The sequence below is a fragment of the Melanotaenia boesemani genome, chromosome 8 (assembly GCF_017639745.1).
Source record: "Melanotaenia boesemani isolate fMelBoe1 chromosome 8, fMelBoe1.pri, whole genome shotgun sequence".
Taxonomy (NCBI): domain Eukaryota; kingdom Metazoa; phylum Chordata; class Actinopteri; order Atheriniformes; family Melanotaeniidae; genus Melanotaenia; species Melanotaenia boesemani.
This window is the reverse complement of record NC_055689.1, coordinates 546,443-565,000: the sequence shown is the minus strand read 5'-3', so window position 1 is coordinate 565,000 and position 18,558 is coordinate 546,443. Positions and strand designations below refer to the sequence as shown.

The following is an 18,558-nucleotide window of genomic DNA, read 5'->3' as shown; positions in this document are numbered from 1 at the left end:
TGTTTAATGCGTCTGTTTCCTTCTTGTTTAGTTTGTTGATCACCTCCATGGGACACATTAAGCTGACGGACTTCGGTCTGTCTAAGATTGGTCTGATGAACATGACGACCAACTTGTATGAAGGACACATTGAAAAGGACGCCAGAGAATTCATCGACAAACAGGTTTGCATCTTCCCTGCTTGTGTTGGTTTCACCTCATCTCTATGAATCCCATCAGCAGTTTCCCCCTGTAAGCAGGTGTACGGGACTCCAGAGTACATCGCTCCCGAGGTGATCTTGAGGCAGGGTTATGGGAAACCTGTGGACTGGTGGGCCATGGGAATAATCCTTTATGAATTCTTAGTGGGTTGTGTGCCTTTCTTCGGAGACACACCCGAGCAGCTCTTTGGTCAAGTCGTTAACGGTGAGAAATCCGTCTTTCATTGTGTGATGATCAGTTATTTTAAATGTACATACATATTCATTACCACATGTGTGTAGTAATCCTGACACCTGAACTGACCTCATCATATAAACTGAAGTCAAATCTATAAAGTCAGAAAGATGGAACAAGTTTACTAAATTCATCCTGTGGGCCATACCGGACCCTCCAGTAGACCGGTTCTGGTTCCCGGCTGTGTGTCAGACATCCCTGCTTTAAAGTAAGGTGAACCTATCACATGCATCTAGGGATGAAGCTGGAAATGGCAGCCATGTTGGATCCCGTCCTTCTGTTGTCGTCCTGTGAAAACATCTACGTCAGCAGGAGTTGCTGACCTGAAGAAAGTTTGAAAAGAATAAAATAGAAACTTATGTTATTAATATGTTGTCAAAAATATAATAAAATTTTCATCCACTTGATCAGGTCTGTTGCCTGTCCATCATCTCCAGCCAGTATGACGTCTACCAGACATCCTGGTCCAGACAACTGCTGCTCTGGATATTTTCTCTTCTTCAGACCATCTCTGGAAACCCTGGAGATGGTTGTGGGTGCAAATCCCAGTAAACCCCAACAACCATGCCCCGTTCAAAGTCTCTTAAACCCTCTTTCTTCCTCATTCCGACGCTCAGGTCGTCTTCACCACGTCTACATGACCACATGCTGCCGTGTGATTGGCTGGTTGGATATTAGTGTAAACAGGAAGTAGAACAGGTGGAGATGATGAAGAGGAGGGTGAGCTCATATAAAAGTTGATTTGCACAGATAAAGACATTTAAAGTGATATTCCACATGAACAATGCTGCACAGCAGACGGTTTGCTTAGTGTGATTCTATGTGTTTATATCTCTGTGGAAATCATATTTTCGAGTGTGTGTGTGTTTGTGTGTTTGGTTTTGAGTGACATGAAGTGCTGGCCAGAGGCTGACAGGTTAAACAGGTGATGTTCGGGGGCTTGAGGCCTCTCTGGAGGCTTTTATGATTATTGGGAGTTTTGTGCAGCTTTGTCTCTTTTATGGTGAGAATATAGCAGCTCTCACATTTAGAATAAAATAAGTTTTAAGAATATAATAATTATCTTATAGAGCTTTTGTTATTGATAGCCAGTGCAACTTTTTTCCCTGGTATTTGTCATCACTTACTGTTTTTATGTAGTTTTGTCTGACACAATTTGCTTGAAAGTGGATTGGATCAATGATCTGTGCTTCTATGTTCAGATGAGATCATCTGGCCGGACGGAGAAGATGCTCTGCCTCCTGATTCTCAGGATCTGATCACCAGACTGCTGAGGCAGAACCCTCTGGAGCGTCTAGGAACAGGTATGATGGCTGCTTCATGAGTAGATGAAGACCTCATCAGAATAGCTTTGTTAGCTCCAGCTAATGTAGCGCTGCGTGTTGGTGATCATGCTCAGAAAACAGGTTTCTCAGTCAGAAGCAACATCAGGACAGATGTGCTGCAAAGTTTAACACCTTTGTATGTGATAGAAGTCATAAACAGATCCAGTTTTATGTTGCTGGTACAGCCAATGGAAGCAGGATGGTTAGTGAAACAGGAGTAACTGTAAACTTGGTCTGAAATGAGCAGATAAACCAACAGAACCTAAACTGGACTCGTTTCTTCTCCAGGAGGTGGAGCTGCAGAGGTGAAGATGCACATGTTTTTTGTGGGCCTGGACTGGAACGGCCTCTTGAGGCAGAAAGCCGAGTTTATTCCTCAGTTGGAGTCTGAAGAGGACACCAGTTACTTTGACAGTATGTAGATCTGTCATATTTCATATTTAACGTCATACCAGGTCTTTTTAACAATGGAACAGAGAAAACTGAAGAATCATCATCCAACATCCTCACTAGAAGGCCTTTCACAGAAAGTAGTACAGACTCAAATGCTCAGGAGGTGTTGCTATGACAACAGGATGTTGTGCAGAACTGCTCCACCAGTTTTTCCTTTCCTGGATGTGTCCTGCAGCTCGATCAGAGCGTTACAGCCATCTGGGTTCAGATGAAGATGATGAAACCAACGATGACGACTCATCTCTGGACCTGCGACAGTTTTCCTCCGTAACCCACCACTTCAGCAAGGTACGTCCTGCCGCTGCTGCGTGAGGTGTAGCGTTGGCAGTCTGGGTTTAAGGTGAGCGACTGCAGGCAAAAACACGCTTTTTTTCATCACCTGCTTACTTTTGAGATTTTGTTTTGTTTTTTTTTTCTACCTCAGTGCGTCTTCTTTCAGTAAAATATACACATTCTAGGTATTTACTTCACAAATTTGTCTGCATATGTATCCAAAACTCACCTGAAGGCACCTCGTCATGTTTGGTATCGTCTCTCCTGAACCATGTGATCTCATCCAAACTTAACATTTTGCTAGTAAAAGGGAGGTTTTTATGCTAAGCTAAAAATCTCATTGGCTCGTCCCAATTTTGGACAGTGTCACTGGTCCATGTCGGCCACGTGACATGCACCGTTGAACTCTTGTTTGGCTTTTTGTGTCAAAATGCCAAAAGAAACTTGTCTAAGATGATATCAGTGGAGACGATGGTATCCTTCTTCTGTCAGAGACGACAGGACGACACAAGCTCTGGAATATCCTTCAGTTCATCCCTGCAGCAGCTGATCAGTATGACAGCGGCGTCTCGCAGCTCATAAATCAGCTGATCCGCACTGAGCAGGACCACATACATACATGAAATCATGGTTTCATAGCAGTTTGCTTCAGTGTCTCTGTGAAGGAGATCACTGTCCATCCTCCCTCCCTTCCTCAGGATGAAACAGGTCATGATGTTGCTTGAGGCAACGCTGTGCACAAGGTTCTGCTGTCCCGTGAATTAGGACTGGGGATGCAGCCCTTGTAAAAGGGGAAAAGTTTTGGGAATCCCTGCACTTCACCTCAAACCTTCCAAAAGCACAAACGGGACAGTATGAGAAAACAAATCTATGGGTCTCGCACCTTTCATGTTTTATAGATGTTCTGTTGTTTCTATCATTTTAATTGGATCTGATGTCTGTAAATCGTGTTTTAGAACATTTAGTAAGAGTTTTTCTCCTACTGTGGGTCAGAAATCTCCACTTCAGCAGCACCTCCAGAGATTCCAGTTCTGCTCCTGCCTGTATGTTTCCAGGATTTTTTAACTCATTCACCTCCTTCTAACTTCTACAGTGATAAATGGAGATACAGAAAAATCCCTTCTGTAAGAGACAAAACGCTCCAAGAACTTGGAAGCTGGATTTATCCAGGATTCTGACTTTTTCCCAGAAATGGATGCAAAGTACTACATTTTTGCTAATATAATACCTCATTTAAAGATAGAATTTCAGACAACTTGCAGTACAATAAGTAAAGGTGGTGTGAGGAATAAACCTGGATAGTTTCATGCTGTTAGCTATAAATTTGATGTGGTAGTGTCTCACCTTTGAAGGAAGTAAATGATGACCCTTTTCCTTTTTCCCGGTGTCCAGGTGTACAGCAGCACTGAGCACCTGTCGACCTCCACGCCATCCAATCAGAGCTTGTCGTCATCAGATCGAAGCCACAGCGAGGAGAAGGGGGAGCGATGGGAGGGCAGAGGATTCCCTTCCCCTGGTGATGGACACAAGCTCTTGGCCAGTGGAGACAAGAGGACGGATGGACATAGAGAGGGGTGAGAGCTAGACTGATGTCCTCATTATGAGAACCAAAACCAGCCCTCACTGAACCTCATCATTAACCTTTCAGCTGTTTTTGTCCTTATATTAAACTGTGTAAGTCAGAGTAGAAGCCTAAACTGGGTTCATCCCTCTTTCCTGGATGATTATATTAATTATAATCATTCTTGGGCACGATACTTTTACATTACAAAAATAACTGTGATAGTAACAGAGGTATAGCATTATAAAAGTAATAATTACAAATAACTACTCCATTACTTTTTAAAAAATGTTCAAACATTTCCTTTTAACAGGATTTCAAATCCACCCGCATGTTCCTTTATTCACAATAAAACCCAATATTAGATCTGACTGATGATTGAAATGGAAACCTGGTGGAATAAATGACTAACAGAAAAATCATGGACACTGATCTCAGGCTGCTGCAGGTCGCGTCTCCGCCTCCTCCTCAGGAGGAGCTTCACCTGATTCTACCTGCTTCCAGCCACCATGAAGAAAACCTTGTTTCTGGTCACGATGAACATTTCTCACAACATTCTTGTCTCTTATCTCTGAATGAAAAATGATCAAAACTCTTCCTCTGTTTTCTCTGGACTCACCGTTGCTGCGTCTACTGGTTGTTTGTGTGTGTGGCTGCACACACTGGGTCCGCTCCTTTACCGTCAGCCGGGGCAGTGACCCGGGAAGAAGCGGGTCCGCTCCTTTACCGTCAGCCGGGCGGTGACCCGGGAAGAAGCGGGTCCGCTCCTTTACCGTCAGCCGGGGCAGGTGACCCGGGAAGAAGCGGGTCCGCTCCTTTACCGTCAGCCGGGGCAGGTGACCCGGGAAGAAGCGGGTCCGCTCCTTTACCGTCAGCCGGGCGGTGACCCGGGAAGAAGCGGGTCCGCTCCTTTACCGTCAGCCGGGCGGTGACCCGGGAAGAAGCGGGTCCGCTCCTTTACCGTCAGCCGGGGCAGTGACCCGGGAAGAAGCGGGTCCGCTCCTTTACCGTCAGCCGGGGCAGTGACCCGGGAAGAAGCGGGTCCGCTCCTTTACCGTCAGCCGGGGGGTGACCCGGGAAGAAGCGGGTCCGCTCCTTTACCGTCAGCCGGGGGGTGACCCGGGAAGAAGCGGGTCCGCTCCTTTACCGTCAGCCGGGGGGTGACCCGGGAAGAAGTGGGTCCTCTCCTTTACCGTCAGCCGGACGGTGACCCGGGAAGAAGCGGGTCCGCTCCTTTACCGTCAGCCGGACGGTGGCCTGGGGAGAAGTGATGACGAGCGGTGAGGAGGAAAGCGTTTGTGGGTGGAAAGAGGCTTTACCAAAATAAAAGAGGCATGGATCTTTCAGGGCAAACTTGATCATAAAAATAATAAAAGTTGACAATAAAACCATAATTTTGTACATATTTCTATCAGCTTGTAGTCCGCAAAGTACAACGGTGTCCATTGGAGTTCTTAGTTAACACAGGACGATTAGTTGGACTGGACCAGAACTTCTCTTCCCAGAGAAAATCTGCAGGAGTTGTTTGAGGAATCATGGTAATGTGAAGTTTTCTACTGAACAATTAAAGGCGAACATCAACATTATCAACCGATGGTTTGTTCCGTGGTTAAAAGGAGCGTTCTCACCGAACTAGCCGTCGGATCTGAGCGGGTCACCCGGCTGATGGCCCGGTTTAAATGGAGCGAACACTCCATGATAAAAGGTGCGGACCCACTTCTCGCAACTTTTCTACTTGGATGTTGAGAGTATTCTCCAGTTTGAGCCCTATCACTCAACAAAATTAATCTAATCTTACAGTAATGCGCTGTCAGTAACGTTTCATCCTCAGTAACGCTAAAGCCGTTGTAACTTTGGAAAGAGTAATTAGATTACCTGTTACTGAAAAAAGTAATGCCATTATTTTAACGCCGTGACTCCTGCATCACTGATTATAATATGAATTCATTCAACTTCAGTTTGCTGTTTCATTGTAGACAGCGCATTCTGTTTGCCCTCCACAGTCTTCGGCCACGAGCTTCCTCCAGTTCCTCGCAGTCGGAGCGCAGTGCCAGCCCGCTGGTGATGAACAGCACCCAGAGCCTGGACATCATGCCTCGCTTCGCCATCTCCGCTGAGGAGGAAGGTAAAGCTCGTCAAGCCAAGAGCTCCTGTCCCTTCTTCTTTTAGTGTCAGTGGAACTTCAGCCCTCACACTCTGTCCTCCAATCACAGACGAGGTGGTTTCCAACCTGCGCCGCATCCGACTCCGGAGCAATAGCACGGGCACGAGGCCGACCTTCCGGAGAGGAGCTTCTCGACGGATTGCACACCAGCTCGAGACCCCAGAAAAACCCAGATCCCCCACAGGAAAAGTCCCGAAGTCTGCTTCGGTTTCTGGACTTTCGCTCATCATCACCCCAGGTAAAGAGATAAAACCAGCTGACACGGGAGGGTCCGGTAAATACGTATTCCAGTTACTGTCATGTTTGTTAAAAAATTCATTTAGATGTATGACGACAGCCTGATGACGTCTAAATGACACAATGACCCATCAGTACTGATGCTGGTCTGACTCTGAGGATTCGGGGGTTTAAAAGTAGGAGTGTGGAGTCAATTTGAATTATTGATTGTTCTCTTTCTCCTCAACCAGACGACTCTGCTGGTCCTCCATCAAGCCCCAAATCGTCCTTGTCTCTGTCGTCCAACCCGTCTTCCAGAGACTCGTCCCCGAGCCGGGATCTGTCCATCAATATCAGCTGCCTCAGGCCTCCAGTGGTCATCCACAGCTCCGGGAGGAGGTTTGGCTTCACACTGCGAGCTATCAGGGTCTACATGGGAAACAGCGACGTCTACACGGTCCATCACATGGTTTGGGTACGTTTCCATGTCTCTGTGAATTTTTATTCTTGTGTTTATTATTACAAAAATACACCCACCATCCGCCTTCTAGTACCGGGTCGTCCTCTTCATCGGGTCCTTCTTCTTCTAGTACCGGGTCGCCCTCTTCATCGGGTCCTTCTTCTTCTAGTACTGGGTCGTCCTCTTCATCGGGTCCTTCTTCTTCTAGTACTGGGTTGTCCTCTTCATCGGGTCCTTCTTCTTCTAGTACCGGGTCGCCCTCTTCATCGGGTCCTTCTTCTTCTAGTACCGGGTCGCCCTCTTCATCGGGTCCTTCTTCTTCTAGTACCGGGTCGCCCTCTTCATCGGGTCCTTCTTCTTCTAGTACCGGGTCGTCCTCTTCATCGGGTCCTTCTTCTTCTAGTACCGGGTCGTCCTCTTCATCGGGTCCTTCTTCTTCTAGTACCGGGTCGCCCTCTTCATCGGGTCCTTCTTCTTCTAGTACTGGGTTGTCCTCTTCATCGGGTCCTTCTTCTTCTAGTACCGGGTCGCCCTCTTCATCAGGACCACCTTCTAGTACCGGGTCGCCCTCTTCATCGGGTCCTTCTTCTTCTAGTACCGGGTCGCCCTCTTCATCGGGTCCTTCTTCTTCTAGTACCGGGTCGTCCTCTTCATCGGGTCCTTCTTCTTCTAGTACCGGGTCGTCCTCTTCATCGGGTCCTTCTTCTTCTAGTACCGGGTCGTCCTCTTCATAGGGTCCTTCTTCTTCTAGTACCGGGTCGCCCTCTTCATCGGGTCCGTCTTCTTCTAGTACTGGGTTGTCCTCTTCATCGGGTCCTTCTTCTAGTACCGGGTCGTCCTCTTCATCGGGTCCTTCTTCTTCTAGTACCGGGTCGCCCTCTTCATCGGGTCCTTCTTCTTCTAGTACTGGGTTGTCCTCTTCATCGGGTCCTTCTTCTAGTACCGGGTCGTCCTCTTCATCGGGTCCTTCTTCTTCTAGTACCGGGTCGCCCTCTTCATCGGGTCCTTCTTCTTCTAGTACTGGGTTGTCCTCTTCATAGGGTCCTTCTTCTAGTACCGGGTCGTCTTCTTCATCAGGACCTTTTTGCTATTTTGCTGTTGAACTTTTAAACACCCACCACATGGTTAGACAGTTTCACCTGGAAAACATGAGGTTATGTAATGAAGCACAGAATCTAGGGCAAGACACCCAGAAAACTCTGAATTTAGGAAAAAATTAAACAGATTTCATAATACTCTGACACTCTAACAGTTTGACGTACGTAAATAGTTCTGTACGTTTCAAACATTGTCATTAGGGACAGGCATAATTAATCGATGATTGATTAATTGATCAATAAGATGTTCGTCAATGACATTTTTTTGAATCAGTACAACTAATAAAGTCCTGTTGCATGGTGCGAGTCTTGTAGGAATGCAATGAATTTTGCTATGTGGCAGTAATTTAACACTTTACCACACAAGGGCAGTGTGGTACTCAGTTACCTGCGAGTTTCCGTGTATCTCAAAAGTCGTCTAATCATGAAGAGGTCACGGTGAAGTGCGGCGTTGGACCATTTTAATTTAAAAAATGACTGTTCACATCCAACTCTGCAAAGCTGTGTTTAAATACAACTCGTCCACGACGCAAGTGATGTACCACTTGACCGACGCACATCGACCCTGGTTAGTGGCGGTGCCTCCTGCTCACGTCTCAGCCTAGCATCAACTCTGTTAGCACGGAGGAGCTGCGATGCACATCGGGCAGAGAAAATGACCCAACGATCTGCAGGATCATTGAGATGGATGTGCTACCCTTAAGTGTTGTTGAGGGCGGAGGTTTTAAACAACTGATAAACTTATTGGAACCAGCAATCACATTTCGTCACGACGTACCATCACCAGACTGGTAGAAACGCACTACGAAGAACAGAAGCAGGAGCTGTTAGAAGAACTGATCTCTAACCACCGACTGCTGCTTTAACAGCTGAGAGCTACGTCACCATCACCTGCCGCTACATCAGTGATGGCTGGATGAACTCGTAAACTTGTTAGCCACTTCATTCACAGCACTGCAGCAACCAATGCACTACCAAGGAAACAGGAGCAAATGGCCCCCCGATGCCCCGGCTTATCCAGTCGTACAAAACTGGGTGGAACTCCGTGTGTGAGATGTTTGATCGGCTGGTGGAGCAGCGGTGGGCTGTTGCTGCTGTCGGACCGATCTGTGACCAGAATTCAAGATGCCAGGATTGTGGAGTTGAAGGATGAGTACAGATGATGGAGGAGACCCAGCCTGTGCTGTCAGCACTTAAATGTGCCACCACGGTCATGTCTGCTGAGAAAGACGTCTCCATCTCGAACTCTTATCCCATCACCTTCGGTCTCATCATTATCCACCTCCTCCGCTGTGAAGAAGACGAGCCCTGACTCATCGAGTTCAGAGCTGAAGTACGGTCCTCCCTCATCACGCCAATGAATGCAAGTTAAACTTTTCATGTTAATTTAAATCATTTCCACAATAAAACGCCAGCTGGAGGTCTGATTACACGCATACTTGCCTCTTATCTGCATCGTGTTGCCTATTTAGATCTTTCTTATGGATTTCTGCCATCATTTACAGGTTCAGTCTGATGAGTTTGTGTTATCCGCCCCATGATCGCCTCAATGCTGGACCCTCGTCACAAGCACCTGAACTTTCTTACACCAGTACAGAAAATGGCTGCTAATGTGAAACTGGTTGAACTGGGAAAGGAAGTGGAGATCGGTGGGGCAGCTGTCCCAGAGCCTGGTGGACACAAGGACCCTGGGTTGTCTGACAGACGAGGGGAGCCACGGCCTGCCAATCCCAGGTCTCTGGCTCCCCCAGCCCTGGATTGCACCCCTACAGACTGGTGGAAACTGAATGAAATAAGGCTCCCCAGGCTTGCCAGGTTAGCACGGAGGTCCCTGTGTCTCACAGCGACGTCAGTCCCCTCAGAGCGGCTGGACGGACGGTCACCAGGTTGCGTTGGCGTCTGACCCCAGAGTATGTTAACATGCTCGTCTTTCTCAACAAAAACCAGTAGACTGGTGCTGAAGTTATATGTGAGTTACTGGTTATTTTTCTATTAAACTTTGGTAATGAGCCTATTTCATTGTTGGGTACGCTGAGCTCGCTCTCACCCTCTTTCTCACCTCTGTGCCTTTTGTTTTGTTACATTTGGCTAAACCTGTCAGACCAAACTCTGTTTTTTGGTTAAGTTGTTGTTTAACATGATTGTTTTTTATTATTTTGGCCAAAAAGAGGGTCAATTGTGTTTATGAGAACCGGCTGCTGGCTGTCGGCTCTGCTGCTTAAAAACGCATATTTTCAAGTGTAAATATTAAATGAATCCCGTTTACCTGCCACAAGAGTTGTTCATCTTGTAATCAAGATCTCAATGTGGAACACAATTTTTTTTTTTCTTCAATTTTCACTGCATTTTAATATACCCCATAAATACTGAATTTTAATGCAAATATTAATGATTAATCGATAATCAATCGTTAATTCTCACGATGATCAATTACGACAATTTAATCGAATGCCCATCCCTAATTGTCATACATCGCCGACCTTCATTCATCCATGCATCTTTTATGTTGCCATGGTTATGAAGTCAGTTCATCCACTAGTGGTCTGAGTTGGGAGACCACTCCCACGTTCTGACATCAGTTTCAGATGGCGGTCGGTGGCGGTAATGCGTCGCCATGAAGCTGCCCTCCTCTCTACAGCTGTTGTCCTCTTCTTCTTCTTCCTCCTGTTCCTTTTCTTCTTCCCTGGTCACATGTCAGCTATTCTGCTCAACACTAGCCCTGTGGTTTCCAGTGGTTTCGCTCTATTTGCTGTGTTAAGCAATGGATCTGCAAGGCCCCTGAAAACAGACCAAATTACCCACGAAAGTGTCCGTCCTTCTGCATTGAGCATAAATGGGCCTTAAGGGGTCCAGCATGAGCGGAAACAATAACCCCCATGTCAGTTTACTGTTCTTAGCTGCCACGCGGTGTGGTCTTCTGCTGCTGTAGCCCTTCTGCTTCAAGGCTGCATGTGTCGTATGTTCAGAGATGCTGTTCTGCAGACGTTGGGAGGACCCAGTGCTTATCTGACTTCCTGTTTCCTTTCTACCAACAATCTTACCACGTACAAAGTCTCACAAACCCCCGTTTTTCCTCATTCTGATGCTCAGTTTGAACTTCAGCAAGTTGTCTTCACCAAGTTTATGCGACTACATGCTGCCATGTGATTGGCTGGTTAGATAACAGGTGGACAACAGGAAGTAGCTGATGAAGAGGACGGGGAGTGTTTATTCTAATTAAGATGCATAAAAATTCAACTGTAGAAATGACATAGAAGCCTTCACAGTGTTTTTTTGTCCACATATCGGTCTCTCCATCATGTTGGGCCAGCTCTGTATATTATAACCAGTTTAGCATCTGGTCCAGTTGATAAACCGTGCTTGTGTGTGACTTTTGTTTTGCAGCCTAAGCAAACCAAAAACATTTGGTGCAGTCATGTTTTTAAACGAACCTTTTCAGGTTCATTTGATGGTTGCTCTACTGTTAATGTAGTGAATATTTGGTGTCTGCCATTCAGTGTGTTGAGGATGGCAGTCCAGCACACGAGGCAGGGCTGAGGGCAGGTGACCTCATCACACATGTGAATGGGGAGTCGGTCCAGGGACTGGTGCACACTGAGGTGGTGGAACTCCTGCTGAAGGTATGAAAACTTATCATTTCTTTTTAATAAGACTTTTCCATCTTGCTTCAGATATGTCAACAGTCCAAACCCTGTTCCTCCTCTTGTTAACAGAGCGGCAACAAAGTGACTCTTCAAACTACTGCACTGGAGAACACCTCCATCAAGGTGGGCCCTGCCAGAAAGGCCAGTTATAAAGCCAAGATGGCTCGGCGTAGCAAAAAGAGCAAGAGGAAAGACGGACAAGACAGGTACGCAATGACAAAATGACCAGCGGGATGATATGACCTGCGGGACACGTCGACCTGCGGGACATGTTGACATTTGAGTTTTCTGAAACTGTAGAAGAAACACACCTCTCACCTTTTGATTAATTCCGCCCTGACCTCCCTCCTAGTTTAGTTAAACTTTTGTTTGTCATGGACATGTCCAGTTTGTCCCTTGTCCATTCGGAAGGCTTCTCCAGGCTTAATTAACTTCCTCCATCTCACCTACAAAACGTGACATTTATTCTGCGTTTAAAAGCTCTATGTGGTTTAACGTCTGTCTAGACTGCAACTGGAGCTCTCGACCAAACATTGTCCCACCAGCTTCTGATTGGTTAGTAACAGGTATTAAATCATCAACCTCTATCAGACAGGCCTGTCTACTCCATCACCAGGAGCGGTAGTGTGTGTCTCTGTGGGGTAAACTGATGGATAGCTACCATTTAGGTGATCTACGGTAGTTTTCCAGGCATTTCTATCCCGTTTTTTTCAATAACAATATTTTTTCTCCAGAAAGCCAAAACTTGAGAGAACGATGAGATGAGAAAAGGTTTGGTCACTGTTGGTCTGTGTGTTATTTCTACAAAGTTCTGTTAGTAATAAATTCTGCTTTCTTCTTCTGGCCGACCTTTATGCTGCTACATCTATTCATACATTCATTTTACATCATTTTACCTCCCAGTCTGACAGCTGCTACATACTGGTTTATACTGGGATTAAAAGCAGCTACACACTGGTTTATACTGGGATTAAAAGCTGCTACACACTGGTTTATACTGGGATTAAAAGCTGTTACAGACTGGTTTATACTGGGATTAAAAGCAGCTACACACTGGTTTATACTGGGATTAAAAGCTGCTACACACTGGTTTATACTGGGATTAAAAGCAGCTACACACTGGTTTATACTGGGATTAAAAGCTGCTACACACTGGTTTATACTGGGATTAAAAGCTGTTACAGACTGGTTTATACTGGGATTAAAAGCAGCTACACACTGGTTTATACTGGGATTAAAAGCTGCTACACACTGGTTTATACTGGGATTAAAAGCTGCTACACACTGGTTTATACTGGGATTAAAAGCTGTTACAGACTGGTTTATACTGGGATTAAAAGCTGCTACAGACTGGTTTATACTGGGATTAAAAGCTGCTACACCCTGGTTTATACTGGGATTAAAAGCTGCTACACACTGGTTTATACTGGGATTAAAAGCTGCTACACACTGGTTTATACTGGGATTAAAAGCTGCTACAGACTGGTTTATACTGGGATTAAAAGCAGCTACACACTGGTTTATACTGGGATTAAAAGCTGCTACACACTGGTTTATACTGGGATTAAAAGCTGTTACAGACTGGTTTATACTGGGATTAAAAGCAGCTACACACTGGTTTATACTGGGATTAAAAGCTGCTACACACTGGTTTATACTGGGATTAAAAGCTGCTACACACTGGTTTATACTGGGATTAAAAGCTGTTACAGACTGGTTTATACTGGGATTAAAAGCTGCTACAGACTGGTTTATACTGGGATTAAAAGCTGCTACACCCTGGTTTATACTGGGATTAAAAGCTGCTACACACTGGTTTATACTGGGATTAAAAGCTGCTACACACTGGTTTATACTGGGATTAAAAGCTGCTACAGACTGGTTTATACTGGGATTAAAAGCTGCTACACCCTGGTTTATACTGGGATTAAAAGCTGCTACACCCTGGTTTATACTGGGATTAAAAGCTGCTACAGACTGGTTTATACTGGGATTAAAAGCTGTTACAGACTGGTTTATACTGGGATTAAAAGCTGTTACAGACTGGTTTATACTGGGATTAAAAGCTGCTACACACTGGTTTATACTGGGATTAAAAGCTGTTACAGACTGGTTTATACTGGGATTAAAAGCTGCTACACCCTGGTTTATACTGGGATTAAAAGCTGTTACAGACTGGTTTATACTGGGATTAAAAGCTGTTACACACTGGTTTATACTGGGAATAAAAGCTGCTACAGACTGGTTTATACTGGGATTAAAAGCTGCTACAGACTGGTTTATACTGGGATTAAAAGCTGCTACAGACTGGTTTATACTGGGATTAAAAGCTGCTACAGACTGGTTTATACTGGGATTAAAAGCTGTTACAGACTGGTTTATACTGGGATTAAAAGCTGCTACACCCTGGTTTATACTGGAATTAAAAGCTGTTACAGACTGGTTTATACTGGGATTAAAAGCTGCTACACCCTGGTTTATACTGGGATTAAAAGCTGCTACAGACTGGTTTATACTGGGATTAAAAGCTGCTACAGACTGGTTTATACTGGGATTAAAAGCTGCTACAGACTGGTTTATACTGGGATTAAAAGCTGTTACAGACTGGTTTATACTGGGATTAAAAGCTGTTACAGACTGGTTTATACTGGGATTAAAGCTACTACAGACTGGTTTATACTGGGATTAAAAGCTGATACAGACTGGTTTATACTGGGATTAAAAGCTGCTACAGACTGGTTTATACTGGGATTAAAAGCTGTTACAGACTGGTTTATACTGGGATTAAAAGCTGTTACAGACTGGTTTATACTGGGATTAAAAGCTGTTACAGACTGGTTTATACTGGGATTAAAAGCTGTTACAGACTGGTTTATACTGGGATTAAAAGCTGCTACAGACTGGTTTATACTGGGATTAAAAGCTGCTACAGACTGGTTTATACTGGGATTAAAAGCTGTTACAGACTTGTGTATACTGGGATTAAAAGCTGCTACAGACTGGTTTATACTGGGATTAAAAGCTGTTACAGACTGGTTTATACTGGGATTAAAAGCTGCTACAGACTGGTTTATACTGGGATTAAAAGCTGCTACAGACTGGTTTATACTGGGATTAAACGCTACTACAGACTGGTTTATACTGGGATTAAAAGCTACTACAGACTGGTTTATACTGGGATTAAAAGCTGCTACACACTGGTTTATACTGGGATTAAAAGCTGCTACACACTGGTTTATACTGGGATTAAAAGCTGCTACAGACTGGTTTATACTGGGATTAAAAGCTGTTACAGACTGGTTTATACTGGGATTAAAAGCTGTTACAGACTGGTTTATACTGGGATTAAAAGCTGTTACAGACTGGTTTATACTGGGATTAAAAGCTGTTACAGACTGGTTTATACTGGGATTAAAAGCTGCTACACACTGGTTTATACTGGGATTAAAAGCTGTTACAGACTGGTTTATACTGGGATTAAAAGCTGCTACACACTGGTTTATACTGGGATTAAAAGCTGCTACAGACTGGTTTATACAGGGTTTAAAAGCTGCTACAGACTGGTTTATACTGGGATTAAAAGCTGCTACAGACTGGTTTATACTGGGATTAAAAGCTGCTACAGACTGGTTTATACTGGGATTAAAAGCTGTTACAGACTGGTTTATACTGGGATTAAAAGCTGCTACAGACTGGTTTATACTGGGATTAAAAGCTGTTACAGACTGGTTTATACTGGGATTAAAAGCTACTACAGACTGGTTTATACTGGGATTAAAAGCTACTACAGACTGGTTTATACTGGGATTAAAAGCTACTACAGACTGGTTTATACTGGGATTAAAAGCTGCTACAGACTGGTTTATACTGGGATTAAAAGCAGCTACAGACTGGTTTATACTGGGATTAAAAGCTGCTACAGACTGGTTTATACTGGGATTAAAAGCAGCTACAGACTGGTTTATACTGGGATTAAAAGCTGTTACAGACTGGTTTATACTGGGATTAAAAGCTGTTACAGACTGGTTTATACTGGGATTAAAAGCTGTTACAGACTGGTTTATACTGGGATTAAAAGCAGCTACAGACTGGTTTATACTGGGATTAAAAGCTGTTACAGACTGGTTTATACTGGGATTAAAAGCTGTTACAGACTGGTTTATACTGGGATTAAAAGCAGCTACAGACTGGTTTATACTGGGATTAAGAGCCCACATTAGCTTAAACATCAACTTTTTAAACGGCCCTCTGTTTTGCAGCAGGCGGCGCTTCTTGAAGAAGATATCGAAGCATACGCCGCCTCCACCCATGCAGAGCAGTCGCAGCTTCTCTTCGGGACTTCACCAGTCATCGAGCGACAGTCTCTCTGGTTCCCCTACACAGAGTCTGTCTCCTGGGCCTTCCACACCGTGTCGCTCCCCTGCTCCTGACCACTCTGGAGGTTTGGAACGGCTTTGTGTGATTTGATTTGATGGTTTACTTTTGAGGAATCTGATTTAATCTAATTCATCTTCCTTATTTTCTGTCAGATTCCAGCTCGTCTCCTTGCTCTAGCTCCCCAAACTCCCCTGTGCCACAAGCTCGTCCCAGCTCACTTCACGTCCTCGGTCGCTACACCAAAGCTGGACGTTGCAAGTCCACCAGCAGCATCCCTCCATCACCTCTGGCCTGCATCCCACCACCTCAGCCTCTCTCTCCCCAGTGTTCTCTGTCCTGCCTCCCAGGTCACCCCAAGTCCCTGCAGGGTTTCCATGGCAAAACGTTGTCCCCTCCCACCATCACCCGTCACTCGGTGCGTCCTCGCAGCGTAGAACCGCCACGTTCGCCGCTTCTCAAGCGGGTTCAGTCAGCTGAGAAGCTGACAGGAGACAAAACAGGTACAGGAGGTTACCATGGCGACAGGAAGGCTTACAGCACCCGCCGCCACACCATGGAGATGCCTCTGTCTGAGGGGGAAGGGCTGGAAGACGAGGAAGGGGACACCTCCATGGGGTTTGTCTGTGTTGGTGAGCACGGTCGCCAGGGCCTGTTCATCGGAGGGCAGAAGGACCAGCAAGATGACCTCCACTGCTCCACCACCTCGCCACCCCACCAGGGAGGAAACCACCACGCAAAGGAGGTGGTGGTGATGAGAAAGCTGGCTCTGTCAGAGCGCAGGGACTCCTTCAAGAAACAGGAGGCCGTGCAGGAGGTGACCGTGGATGTCTTGGAGGAGAAAGAAGCCACACTGAGCCTGAAGCCAAAGGTGTGTCAGGCATCCTGGATCAACCCCACCCAGTCAGAATCCAGTGTGAAACTGGGAGGAAGAGGATCCACCACACAGCAGAAAGCAAAGTCTAAAGATAAACAAGGGTTATAAGATTTTCTCTTTACAACCTGCAGCTGCTCTCACGCTTTGAAGAGAAAACTGTGACCAAACCCAAAATCATCACAGACCTGCTGGAAGACATCGGAACAAACGAAAGTGGACGTTGTGAGCAATTCTGGTACCAGAACAATGAGCACGTTTACTCCAGACCTTCTCTCCTGGTCCGGGTTCCCCAGTCACTGTGCCACCTGGAACTGTTAGATTTTAATTTAAAAAAAAACATATTTGACTTGTTTTTCCTTACTTTACCTGTGGTGCTTCAGATGGGAGAGAAGAGTGAATGAGATTCAGTCCCAGTTTTCATTGTAACGCCTTTTTTTCCCCTGTTTAATACTGCAGTGTGTACAAGTGTGTGTTCTCTTTGGAAAGAGCTTGTTTTTATGTTCTCACATGTTCTGAGCTGCCTGTTCTGGAGAAATCTGTCATACAGATGGTTTGGACCCGTTACTCCTCATACTGGGTGTGTATATATATCTTTAAAATGACAAAATATACAGAGTGCAGCCACAGCCACAGCAAAATACAGGTGTTTGTACATAACAGAGTCGTGCATGCATGGACTCGCCCTCCATGCACCACCTGTCGGGTAAAAAGGTGTTTAACCCAGAAGCCCGTCTTGTTTGAGCCCTGTCCAGCTCCTTCCACACCCTCGTAGTAAATGTTTAACAACGTTGTTCAGCAGATGCAACAAGCAAACATGGCTGTCGTGTGTGTGCCGTGGTTTCTGTGAATGTTTACATTTTAGTGCAGATATTATTATTATTATGGAAAAAAGATTGGTGTCAGAATTCAACCCAGAAACCTGAGTGGACGAAGAAGGAGTAAAAAAAGCTGAAGTTGTGTATATTTTCATATGGAAGCTGTGCTGTATGGACCATTAGATGTACTCTTCAGTGGCCTGGTCTTCACCTCGTGTTGCAGCCGGCTTTCAGACAATCAGACTTTAATTTGAGCTTTAGAGGGAGAAATGAGACTTTTTTTTCCCACATTCGTAATCAGTGAAGCATTTTTCACTTCCATTCATATTTGTCTGATGACATAAAATGTTTGATATTTAGAGTTAAGGGAGATTAAATTGAGGGATTAATGAAGGTTGTTGGAAATTGTGTGAATAACTGAAGTGAGATTCAGATTACAGGTTTTTTACTCTGTATTGGGGAGAAAATGTGCGTTCGTATGACATAAGTTTTTGCCTTGCATCTCCATATCTGAAACAAGTACAGGTAAAAATAAAATCTACACGTTTGGATTAATCTGAAAATGTGTCAGGACATTAGAAACATGTTCTGGCTGGTCAAATGAATCTTGCAGGTGAAACTTGCGTCCCTATCCGAGCTCCGCGTTACTGGCTTATCCGTTCATTTCTGATGCCGTCTACATTTTGATGTCTTTATTTCACCTTCTCCACAAACTGCTGATGTATTTCGTTGCTTCTGCATGTTGGACATTAAAATGTGGACGTCTTGGAAGAATTTTCAGTGAAAAATCAGGAGGAGCTGCTGACGTCATCGATGTGCTGCATTACTGCCATCCTCCATGTTTCTCTCTGTGTGTGTGTGTGT

The 18,558-nt window shown here is 45.1% G+C and overlaps 1 protein-coding gene across 6 annotated transcripts in view; it reads left to right on the top strand.

The window, feature by feature from the left end:
* mast3a (microtubule associated serine/threonine kinase 3a) overlaps positions 1 to 18,476 on the top strand; it is a 67,903-nt gene extending 49,427 nt beyond the window's left edge. For 3 of the 6 annotated variants that reach the window (XM_041991673.1, XM_041991669.1, XM_041991668.1), the window contains 13 exons: positions 32 to 164; positions 237 to 405; positions 1,638 to 1,739; positions 2,049 to 2,174; positions 2,389 to 2,501; positions 3,879 to 4,060; positions 6,051 to 6,172; positions 6,261 to 6,449; positions 6,679 to 6,902; positions 11,482 to 11,604; positions 11,698 to 11,834; positions 15,888 to 16,069; positions 16,158 to 18,476. In XM_041991673.1, coding sequence (XP_041847607.1) covers positions 32 to 164; positions 237 to 405; positions 1,638 to 1,739; positions 2,049 to 2,174; positions 2,389 to 2,501; positions 3,879 to 4,060; positions 6,051 to 6,172; positions 6,261 to 6,449; positions 6,679 to 6,902; positions 11,482 to 11,604; positions 11,698 to 11,834; positions 15,888 to 16,069; positions 16,158 to 16,987 — 2,632 coding nt within the window. In that variant the 3' untranslated portion in view covers positions 16,988 to 18,476. Of the gene's footprint in view, positions 1 to 31; positions 165 to 236; positions 406 to 1,637; positions 1,740 to 2,048; positions 2,175 to 2,388; positions 2,502 to 3,876; positions 4,061 to 6,050; positions 6,173 to 6,260; positions 6,450 to 6,678; positions 6,903 to 11,481; positions 11,605 to 11,697; positions 11,835 to 15,887; positions 16,070 to 16,157 lie in introns of all 6 variants that reach the window. The other 3 variants (XM_041991671.1, XM_041991672.1, XM_041991670.1) reach the window with 3 other exon arrangements.
* Positions 18,477 to 18,558: the final 82 nt, after the last annotated feature.